This window comes from Hibiscus syriacus, unplaced genomic scaffold (genome assembly GCF_006381635.1).
Source record: "Hibiscus syriacus cultivar Baekdansim isolate YM2019G1 unplaced genomic scaffold, ASM638163v2 tig00110556_pilon, whole genome shotgun sequence".
Classification (NCBI taxonomy): Eukaryota; Viridiplantae; Streptophyta; class Magnoliopsida; order Malvales; family Malvaceae; genus Hibiscus; species Hibiscus syriacus.
The window spans coordinates 1,901,517-1,913,474 of NW_024062779.1; the positions used below are offsets into that span (position 1 = coordinate 1,901,517).

General features: G+C 35.8%; 2 protein-coding genes and 1 pseudogene across 2 annotated transcripts; all 3 read right to left on the bottom strand.

Annotated features, from left to right (window-relative positions):
- Positions 1-420: 420 nt before the first annotated feature.
- Positions 421-1,137, bottom strand: LOC120131821 (annotated as a pseudogene).
- Positions 1,138-3,367: 2,230 nt separating this feature from the next.
- LOC120131822 (major pollen allergen Ole e 10-like) lies at positions 3,368-4,015 on the bottom strand. Its single transcript, XM_039148719.1, has 3 exons — positions 4,006-4,015; positions 3,812-3,898; positions 3,368-3,708 (listed from the first exon to the last, which is right to left on the bottom strand). The coding sequence occupies exons 1-3, from the start codon at positions 4,013-4,015 to the stop codon at positions 3,368-3,370; spliced, it is 438 nt and encodes a 145-aa protein (XP_039004650.1).
- A 983-nt stretch (positions 4,016-4,998) lies between these two features.
- On the bottom strand, positions 4,999-11,474 carry LOC120131446 (carboxyl-terminal-processing peptidase 1, chloroplastic-like). The gene is made up of 13 exons (XM_039148438.1): positions 11,051-11,474; positions 10,852-10,971; positions 10,591-10,728; positions 9,955-10,059; positions 9,694-9,862; positions 9,054-9,130; positions 8,920-8,964; positions 8,580-8,663; positions 8,173-8,211; positions 6,081-6,143; positions 5,603-5,732; positions 5,331-5,392; positions 4,999-5,239 (listed from the first exon to the last, which is right to left on the bottom strand). Exons 1-12 carry the CDS (start codon positions 11,450-11,452, stop codon positions 5,337-5,339), a joined length of 1,428 nt encoding a protein of 475 aa, XP_039004369.1. The 5' UTR covers positions 11,453-11,474; the 3' UTR covers positions 4,999-5,239; positions 5,331-5,336.
- Between the last annotated feature and the right edge of the window lie 484 nt (positions 11,475-11,958).

Consider the following 11,958-nt stretch of genomic DNA (forward strand, 5'->3'; position numbering starts at 1 on the left):
TTTTTTTATTAGTGCTGCTTCAAGGAGAAGAAACTTGATCTCGACTAACCACCGATCTGTTTTGAAACTGATAACCAAATTTTTTCTTGATCGGTTAAGATGAAACCAATCGAATTAAAGTAAATGTGATTGGTTTTGGTCGGTCAGGTAAATCTGTTTTTAATTAATTAGTTCTACTTCAAAGAATGAATTTTACTGCCTTTTTTTAGTTCCACTTCAAAGATAAAGAAGAATTGGAAGATTGGTGTAAGCTCGTCATTGCGCCAGAAATTCTATGGCAGTAAAATCCAATTAAATCGTTCATACCGTTCACGGCATGTCGGTGTAGCATCAGTAATCGCGTTTGCCGGTATCACACCAATTACATTTAAAGAATCAAATGACTCTTTCAATCACATAGCCTTAACCATGTTTTCAGCTTTATGCGCCGCCGTGAATTGCTGCTATGTAGAAAAGTTGTGTAACTGTAAGGATGATTATAAATGCTTCCATTGTTCTTTACAAAAGAAGAGATGATTCACGTTAGCCGATATATAGTCGAAGAGTTTGGCTGAGTTGAGAATCGCCGGAGTTCTAAATTCCGTTCATACCAGACGAGCGTTCCTGACTTGGAGCTAAATTTCTTTGCATGCAAATCTGCCAAAGAAAATTTTCTAGTTAGTTTGGAAACATAGCTTGTGCGTGCAGATGCCAGAGTTAAGAGGCTGACCCCATTGCAAGTAAAGTAAGAGTCCAAGCAACGCCGGCTATTGAAGCTGCTGAAGGCAAGCTACCGGCATGACATGAACGGATATGGTTGATATCAGCGATTACTGATGCTACACCGACAACCCCTGCTAACATGGCAAATGTCACGAAGAATCCGGTGGCAGCATTTCCCATGGGGAAGTAAATGGGTGAGAAAGGCGCTGGAAGCTCGAACCCAGGTTCTGCAAGTGCGTCGTAAAGAAACCATCTAAATTAAAGCCTTGAACATACATAATAGGCAGATATTTGAAAGGTGACGTACCGATGATAAAACCATTATCAATAGCTTTATTGACGGCTCATGAGCCAATCCCCAAAACAATGGCATACATGCAGTAAGTTAAGGAACAAAAGCATGGCAGCAACGAGTTTCATTCGAGCATTGGCCATTGCCTCTTTTTGTCCGATGATTTTAAGACAAAGCTGTCGACAGAAGAAACTAAAAGATGCAATGCAAGAAAAAAAATATAGCTGGTACATGTGTGAAAAAACATATTTGCCGTCAAAATGATGTGTTTGGTTCTTTTCTTGCAAAGGCTAGCTGCGTGGTAGGGTTGTAAAGAGTATGCTTCATGGTCAAGACAAGGCAAACCTTCTAAACAAACACCTAGATTCTTGCCAGTTGATGAGGCGGCGATTACAAGATTATCGTAAGACATACGATGATTGTATTGCCCATTTATTCACTAATTAAATGCTTAATACAGAAAAAAAAAAACAAATATATTTTTTTTCTTTTTAAAGGGTCGAAAATGAATTAATAGACAATTTTTTTAAGCATACAATAATGATCAAGATTAATTATTTAAATATTACACGCATTCGAACTATTCAAATGCGCAAATATTTTTATATGAAGAAATATCATTCATTAATTAAAAAGGATTACAATGAGTCAATTCGAATATCCATGGTCCCATTTAAAAAAATAGCAAAAGATAAGGTACCTAGATGCTAAAAGAACTAATGACAATGGCAAACAAGCTAAGAAAAAAACAGCAATTGAAATTTGAACCCTTAATCCACTTTGACCAAAATAGAGGCAAAACTCATAAATGCATAGAAAGAGGTTTAAAAATAATATCTTAGGACATAATTGTACTCGAAGTAATAATTCCATGATACAAACAAAGTCTTGGTTAAAAATGTTATTGTCATCTAAAACAACAAAATTACCCAAATTTTGCAATAACGCAAACAAAGCTTCAATTCTAAACATTTTGATCTTATTTACGCTTTGGGATCCAATACTATAATTGGCCCAACTTATTTTGATTTCCCTTATTTTAAGGTAAACTATGCGTTTAGTACCTAAACTATCAATTTTAATCATTTTTAGTATTTGAATTTTTAATATTTTTCAAATTCATATTTAATGTTTAGTTTTTGTTTCATTTAGTACCGTCATTAAAAAACTTAACGTATTTAATATCTAAACTATCAATTTTAGTTTATTTTAGTACCAAAACTTTTAATTTTTTCAAAACTTAACGTTTAGTTTTTAACATGGTACTAAAATGAAATAAAAAAAATAAACATTAGATATGATTTTAAAAAAATTAAAAGTTTAAGTATTAAAATGGACCAAAATTGATAATTTATATACTAAATACGTAATTTACTCCTTTTTATAGAAAACATTATAAGATTTATATAACATATTATTATTATTATTTATTAATCTAGGGTGATTAATGCTCAAATACCCTACAATCACTAGTACTTGAACTCAAAACCTCTATGAATAACAATCATCATTTCAACCACTAAGATCACTTGATTCTTGCAACATATTATTATTTTTGGATGAGTGAATTTTATTTCATTATATATATATATATATGAGGGTAAACTACGCCAATGGTCACTCATGTTTGGGTAAGTGTTCATTTTCACCACTGGTGTTTGAAAAGTCATAAATCAATCACTAACATTATTGTTTGTTATAAAATGGTCACCACTGCTCTTATCTGGTTTTTTTGACCAGCTTTTATGTATACATAGACCAAGAGGTATATAAATATTTAGATCTTAATGGTGAGAAAATGGCTCTCATTGTTGATTCCCAAGCTTGATGAAAGTTTCTGAAACTCTGTTGGCGAGCCAAAGAAATTGCAATCGGGTCATGGAAAAAGTTGCTTCCTTTATGCCTAGAGTTTGTTTGCAGCAACGATTGACATTGCGGCAAAGATCAGCAGGAAGCTGAATGACACGGAGCTGGCAGAGCTTGGGAGTCTTGTTGGTTCTGCTGAACCGTACACCGATTCCCCACCCGATCCGGTAAAAGGTGGGCTCATCGTAAAGGGTGGGGTCAAGGTTGTGGTATCCGGTGGCAGTACGGTGGCTGGTGGCGTTATGCTGGCTGGCGGAGCAACACTGTGTTTACATGTTAAAAGAAAAATATAAGCACACATGTATAGCCTTTGTCTTGAAGATTGAAGATTAAACTGATATCAGAGCTGGTTCCATGGTGGTTGTAAGATACTTTGACCTTGTTAGCGAGGATGATGCATGGTGACAGTTTCCTTTACCTGGATAAATATACAAAAGAGTAAATTTTAATTGGAAGAGTATAATTGAACTGTAGTTTAGAAACAACTTATTGTTTTTCACTGCAATGTCATTCTTGGGTCTGTATTTGTAAGCTGAGCAGTGCCTCCAAAAACACAGCTAGTTGGAGCAGGGTGTAATCATTGAAAGCATAAAAAGCATGATCCTGAACAGTGTCGGGTTCATAACAACTTCCACCGGATTGAATAGCAGAGCAGTCCGCACCGCCATATCCGCAAGCATAGTCTAGAGCTACCTGTAGAGCAGTTGGTGAAGCACCTTGATTTGCAATACACCAGGAACCTCCTGACGATGTTGTAGGAGTTGGGGTTTGGGTTGTTGGAGTTGTGATAGGGGTAGTCGGATTGGTGATCGGCTCCGTAGACGGGGTTGTCGGGTTCGGAGTTGTGCCTGGAGTTGTAGGGTTGACAATGGGAACATTATCTAGAAGTGTGGTCGATATTGAAGGGTTTTTTTTTATAACGTAGGACCTCCCAAGGCCAGGCTAAAGAACCCGACCCTACAAGCAACCGGGATTCTCGGTTGCTTTGTTTTCTATGATCGATTTCTTGGAAAGGAGGTTTCCTGGAAATACTTGAACCTAAAGAGATTAAAAGGCAAGCTAAGTATCGGTTTGACAAAAATTTTCCCGAGAAACATTCAGTCATTCAGATGATCATTCTCCTTATAAAATATATTCTCTGTTACCATGATCCATCACCTACCAATGAAGAAAATACCAACAAGATTTCCCATAGAAATATATGAACATGACAATAGACGAAGAAACAAACCATTTTAAAGGCATGGATATAAACATAGTAGCATTCACTTGAACATAGGTAGAGATGCAAGAGAGAGAGTGTAAGAAACTGAACAAGTCTAAAACCCAGTAGAGCAGGTAATGAAAATCTTGTTTAGTAAGAATAATAATGTAGAAGCTAATAGGCATTTATATAATAAAAACAAAGGGCCAATGGAAGTATTGCAAAGAAGGGTCTAGTAATCACCCTTCCATAAAATAAAATAAAATGGAAACATGAAGAATCCAAGCTTCCTTGGATCGAAGATATGGAAACAGAGAAAGCAGAATATAAGGAAACTTGAGAAAGGAGGCATCGGGATGTTGGGATTAGCAAGCAATCAAAAGAAGGGGAAATTAATGTACGAAGTAGGAAAAGGCACAAAAAAAAGGTGGCCTGCCTGCAATTTAAATCCAGTGCTTCTTAAATCATGTACTACTTGTTTAATTAAGACACTGATGTGTGGTCTCTCTCTCTCTTCTCCTGTTTCTGGGACTGAATCTAAAAAGGTTAAAGGTTGGCAGAGGATAATTTTATTATGATTTTGATACAGCAAAGGGATGCCAACATCTTAATGAAGCAAATGCTTGAAGCTTTTTGTTGACACCTCAAACATTACATTTTAAATCTTGCCAAATGTCATTTTTTTTTTCAATTCATAAATTGTGGAGGTAAAGAAAGAAAAAGTAAAGGGGGTAATAGTGTATTAATGCTATGCAAATAACAAAATATATTAACTTCCTCAGCAACAAAAAAATAATTTTTTTGTGAAACAAAGCATACATGAGCTAAACTTCCTGTAAGAAATGAGTTAACTACTTTGTATTGATAACTGAACAAATAAATATTTTCTTTTAATTTGATGATGATGATGATGATGATGATGATAGTATTATATAAAGGATTTTCAGTTGGGGCAGCTGCTTCGTTGCCTCGCGGTAAATCCGTCTTGGCAGTCCCTATTACTTCAGCTGGTATTGTATCCGCTATAACTCCGAATCACTACTGTAATTCCACTTTTTTGGGGCAATTGTCAAAGGCCTGCATGCAAGCAAATCAGCTTTTAAGTCTGTATTTTCATCTTGAATCCATCAAGTGCACATACTGGGCAAGCAAATCCAGACCATGCCTCCATTTAACTGCAGAATTCCATACCATATGTATAGTAAATATCTGACCAGGAAGAGGGGGAAATAGTTGAAAAAGAAACAAAAAAGGACAAGGAAAAACCTGCTTCTAACCCTGTCGAAGTGAATTGCATCTCGACAGATGCTGTGCAACATCACTCCAAGCTGCATACACAACACCGTTAATCAGATATTGAAGATCAGCCAGTTTCAATTCATTGTTAGTGCTAGGAAATCTAAGGTGGCCTTTGGGTTTACATTTGGAGTTTTGAACACCTGGAACTAATAAAGATGGATTTTTTAACAACAAAAGAATCAAATGAGGAACATAGTTTTAGGATTCCTTGCATGAGAGCTCCTCTCCCCTTGAACTACCTGGGAAGTTTCTATAGTCAGGTTCTATTCCATTGCCATTGATATCCATCTGATTTGGTGTCACATACTTTCCGACAGTGACAACCACCCCAGATCCATCACGAAGTTCGAAAACAGATTGAATTAGACCCTGCAACAGACAATACGGGATTATATCAGATTCTGAAAGATAATTTTCAATAATCAAGGCTAATATTTATTTCCATAAGTTCAATAACTAGATCAGTAAAAGACTTGAACTCAATCCTTTTAACATGGAAAACTTTAAACACGGCCTTCCATTTAACAAAATAATGATTTCAGTTTCCAGCCATGAACAAAGTTCACTGTGGTCCCAAAAACAGCGAGTCAAAGACACCAAGCAGACAGTTTAAAACTCATTTCAATTTGATTGGGCAGGGGTGTCCATGATAGACATGATAAAGAAAAGAGAACTGAGAGGGAGCTTGAGCTGCAGCAAACGAGATAAACTTCAAACCTTGCCAAAAGTCCTATCCCCAACAAGAACTGCTCTACAATTATCATGAAGTGCAGATGCAACCTGAAGTAACAATGACAATTTAGAATAAATGCAACTGAGAAAGGGAAATTGTCTTCTATGACCACTGACATATTAGAAAATGTCTAATGTGGCACCCGATCTTAAGTATATATATGCATAATTAGGTACCTAAACTTTCAGTTTGTACATCAACCTCCCCATGGCCTTACACTGTTAAAAATTATCGATAATGTGGTAGCCAATCAACAAAAATTGCCACACATGAATGTTGCACACGTAGATAACATGGGACTACCACATAACATTATGAGAAATGATAAAAAGAAATCAAATTTATGAGAAATCCCCCCAATATATATATATATATATATATTGTAAAATAAAAAAGTTTTACACCTTTTTAGGATCATTGGATGAGGATAAATCAAATTATGAGATTAACAGTAGTCAGTAGGAAATAAGAAGATATTCACTGAAAAATAACAATGAGTTAATCTCGGCATTTAATTTCCCCTCATCAAGCGATCCTATAAGAGTGTAAAACTTTTAGTCTTACACTAGGTGTAAGTGAATCCTAACCTTATATATATATATATATATATATATGGTCAGGATCCAATTACACTATGTAAAACTCTTTTAGTTTTACACATTTTTAGGATCATTGGATGAGAGAAATTAAAGGCTGAGATTAATAGTAGAAAGATATTCACTAAAGGTAAAAAACAAGAACTTAATTTCAGCCTTTGATTTCACTCAAACCAACAATTGTAAAAAGGTGTGCTAGAAGAGTCTTACACAATGTAAGGTGGTGTTTGTTTTTCTAAAAAAAAGGTTTTCAAAGATCTTATGTCTGCTTCGCGCAAACATTTGGCTTCGCAGACCGTTTGTTTTTTAGAAGACAATAGCTCTGAAAACGTCTGTGCGTCCTCTTTTTGGCGCAGACGTGGTTTTGTGTCTTCAAAACTCTTCCAACCTCTTCAAAGAACATTAAAAACAAAAACCCTATCCTAAAAATATGATTTTACAGCGGATCGAGAATATATGACTCAGCTACGAGATGAAATTGTTGAACAATTAATGCAAAATATGGATTGATTTATTTTAAAAATTTTATTATTGTAGTTGTATGGATTATTTAAATATCAGTATTGTAAAACTAAAATTATTTAAATTTCAATATTGCAAAACTATTTTAAGTTTAAAAAATCAGTTTATTTATATTTCAGTTTATTTTAGCAGTCTGCAGACGTTAAAAAACAAACAGTTTTCTTCTTGCAGACTGCAGACTTTTGGTCCACCTCTTCTGCTGCAGATGCCTGCAGACCTTTTACCTCTGCAAAAACAAACAGCACCTAAGTGTTACCTAACCTATATATATATATTTCCTTCTTTCTCATATATATATATATATATATGTATGTATGTATGTACGTACTAGGAAAATACATCATCTTAACTTAAAAAATCCATTTTAAATAATTTTTTTTCACAATTTTAAATTTAAAGATAAAATTGGAATTAACTGTTCTACTTTCTTTCATTTACTCTCGTTTTTCTTCTCTTCCCCTGCCCTTCCTCACCAATGACTAGATCATGCCACAGGAATACTGGCTAATCTTCAAAGAGACCGGAAATGGCCTGATCAGTCAGGGCCCACCTAGTCTGGCAAACCTTGTCAGATAATGACTAGATCAGTCCAAAGTGGGGGAGGATAGGGGAATCAAGGAGAGAAGTAAAAGGGGTAGAGAAAAGGGGGAAAATAAAAGTTAAAACTATTTTTTGACATAGCTAAAAATATTTTTTTGATAAATTCACAAGACAGCTTCTCAGTAGCCACGTATCACCCGTATGTGTGAAATTTATGGATGCACCACGTCATTAATATAGGTATGGTGTTAGGCCATTAGGATATTGATACATGGATTGAAAGTTGAGGAAAATACCTGACAAAACATTTTCAAAGTATCATGATAGAAATTTTCTAACAGATCAGGGTGTATACAAGACATTATCCCATTGTTAAAAGACAAGCAATCATAGATAAGGGGGCAACCGGTCTACTCACAATTTCACTTGCACTAGCAGTTCTGTTATTCACCAAAACCTGCACAGAAGATTACTACCCAACTTATTTCCATCTGAACAACAAATTAAGGACTAACAATTTTACAGGCTTCTCTACGTGTTGCAGAGAACACCAAGTGTTAATTCATATTTGTACTGTTAAATGTCTAGGTAAGTCCCTTGAAATGCTTATTTTTCCCATGGTTAGCCTGTAAATTCAAACTACCACGAAGACAGTCACCAACCCAATTCTAGTTCTTTAAGACATTTCTTTTTGAACAACCACTTCAGCAAAATTGGTACTGACCACTGAATGAATAGAGTTTTCTAGGATCCAATGGGAAAGACATACGTTTCATAAAGAACAAACTAAAGGCACAGATGTAAGGATGATGAAAATGTGCATACAACTACAGGCAATGTAACCAACGGGGCAGTATCAGCAACAACATTATTCCGGTACTGTGGATCCCTCCCAACTGTGTAAATGATCTGCTCAGTTTTATCAGCAAAAAACACACACCAAAACTACATAATCAGTCATAGAAATCAAATATATACATCAACAAAATGTTTTTCGTGTAGTAGTTGCATCATATATTCATATGTGAGATACTTTCACAGGGCTAAAATACAGAGATGAAGAAAATAGCTCAAAATATCATAAGCATGCACATTTATAAAAATAGAGATTGAGAGAGAAGCAGTCAGCCTTCTTTACAGTTTAAATCTGTAATGAGTGACATACCGTCTCCCCTTTATTCAGAAATAGCTTGGAAATTTCAATTCCAGCCTGAAATGCACAAAACAAAGATGATCATGGCCAAACATAAATGTCAGATAGAAAGGTAGAACAAACTGGGAAGGCAAAAGCAAACAAACCTGTACTAGTCCTCCAAGATTGTCTCTAAGATCCAAAATGAAATATGAAGCACCCATATCTTGAAGTCGCTTCATTGCTGCAGTGGAGATTATTTCTATTAATCTAACAGAGTATGTAAATAAGAGAAGCAGAAGTCAACCCCATGAACATAGTTAAACTAATATTAGCATCACAGTTTCAAGCCACAAGACAAAGGACATCAATAGTAAGAGAAACAAAACTCTTAAATCATCAAATGCAGGATAACTATGAACAGAGAAAAAATATACTTTTACATGCTTCGATAGCTTGTCTCAAGAAGTTTGTTTAAAAATAGAAGCAACCATTGACCACCAACATGTCATAAACACTTGTATTACTTTTTCTGTGCTCAAAACAATTCAACTCCTATTATATAATAAAGTTGGCCCATCAATTTGCTTTGTTTATCACTATAACTTCAATTCCGGAAGCAGTATGCATGTGACAGTGTGAGGGAGAAAGAGGGAGGGTAATACACAGTCATATGGCTCATATCTCGCACTAATTTTCAAAAACTAAAAGACACATAAATAATAAAATAAAGTTTATGTTGTCCATCACAAACATGTTTATAGGAAATAGCAATCAAGTAACATCCACTAAAATAATAAACATTACCAATGAGCAAATCTTTTCTAGCCAAGGCGTTGAACTCTTTTAGCCTCATATACCCAACAGAACTGGGGCCATTACTAACTTGTTCCAACCGATAGAAAACAGGTGTTCGAGCAACAAGTTGTCTTTGGATTTCTAGGGATTCAGTAGGTCCACAATTGCCATGCCTGACCTAAAATTGAGAGTGGATCATTCATGAAGAAGGAACATCGGTAAAGGTTAACAATGAACTGTTATATTCACAAGGGTAATGAAAAGCACAACCTTAATGGTCACAAAGGTTTCATTAGGACCTTGTAATAAAGATGATACTTCAAAGGCTGATTTCCCCATGACATTTTCTCCATTAACAGCTAAAACTTCATCTCCCTATCAAAAAGAAATTACTAACATTAGGACACGTATCAACCATGCACATGTACACCACAGAGAAACATTAAATCAACACTTGCATATAGAACCTTCCAATTTCGATGCAAAATACAAGATAATAATTTATCCTATTAAATAAGTTAGGCACCACCACTTTTCACTCTCCAGTCTCCATAGTATCATTGTTCTCCTGCAATCACTCTCACCCCCCCCCCACATCTTGGATTTGTAGTTCTCAACTCACTGTTTCATCGAATACCATTCAATCCAAAAAAAGAAAGAAAGAAAGTTTATACCTGTGACTTGGACATTCATGTAAGTCCATGTAATTGTAAAACTGGGATATTAGAAAAGGGGGGAAATAGCACCAAGTCTAGCTAAGCAGTAACCAAAATATCAAAATTTCTTTTTTCTAAAGATAAATAACCAGGAAAAGGTACTCAAAATAAATATGTTGTTTGTTGTTACAACCAACCAGAAATTGACCAATGAAAGTATTGCAGTTACACTACTACGGATATACTCTACCTGTCTTACTCCCGCAGTATGAGCAGGTCCATCCAATATAAGTCCTTGCACCTTCAGTTTTACGCCTCCAATAGCATCTGAAACTTCCCTAATGTTTATTCCAATACCAGTGATGTCATACCTTGCCATCTTCGAGAACTTTCAAAGGTGACAAAAAAGTGACCCGAAATGTCAATAGCCATGTAAACTGGGGGGGGGGGGAAACTAAAAAAATCCATCAGTAAAATGCTTAAAGCTTTAAGGTTATTAGTAAAGAATTACCTCGGGTGGTGAGAGGAATCGCGTGTAAGGGTCGCCTAAACTTGCCAGCATTCTTTTGATTAACTCGTGAGCCTTAGACCTCGTTTGAATCGAAGTCCCTAAAATATCCTCTCTTTTTTGCTTCGACAGTCGAGTAATATTTTTTTTAAAAAAAGTTGAAATTTAGCCACAAAAAAAGAAGATAAGAATAAAAATTTACCTCCCATGATTGAGGAGACCAGCGGTGGCGAACGGTATCAAGAAAGCTATCATTAACAATCTGCCAAGCTTCTTGTACGATTTCTTCGTTGGTGACGAATTCAGGTTTGAGCTCAACCTTATCTTCTTCTTCTTCTTGTAGTTGTTCACCTTCTCCGGTGCAACGATCGGGTAGCGAAGTTGAAACCTGAGGTGGTCGAGGAGATTGAAAAGACTGCGAATCTCTAGAGAGGGAAGGGGATGGAGAAGAAACTAAGAGACTTAAGGAGAGAGCACCGGTAAGTGCGGTGACCAGGGTTTTCTTGGTCCAAACGCCGGCGCCTGTGGGAAATGAAGGTGGTTTCTGAGGTGGCGTTGGGGTGAGTGAAGGTGGAGAGTTGAAGTTGCAGAGTAGGATTCTCATCCTCCTTTCGGATATTAAAGAGATTGGGTTACAGTCACTGCTCACTGTTTATTAGAAGCTGTACATAAACTATTTGCATGCGCGCGTGTGAATTCAAAGATGGAAAATAAAAAGTGAAAATATTTAATGACTAATAAATTATTATATTTATTAATACGAGGTAAATATAAAATTTTAGGGTAAACTACGAAAATGGTCATTCATGTTTATGGTAGTATTCGTTTTCACCTTTTATGTTTAAAAAGTCACAAATCAGTCACTAACGTTATTATTTGTTATAAAATATCATTCGACGTTAACAATTGTTAGTGGACGTAACGGAAATCACAGCTTGTTGTTGAGTTGAATCGTTGACTGCCACAACTAACCCATTTTGACTGGCTCTTCTTCTTCAACCCCACCTACATCTCCCTCAACCTAACCAAAAATGCCTCCAACCCCACATTTGTCTAAACAAGGCGTAAAACATCTCTCACCCAACATTTGTCTAACCAAGAATGCCTCCA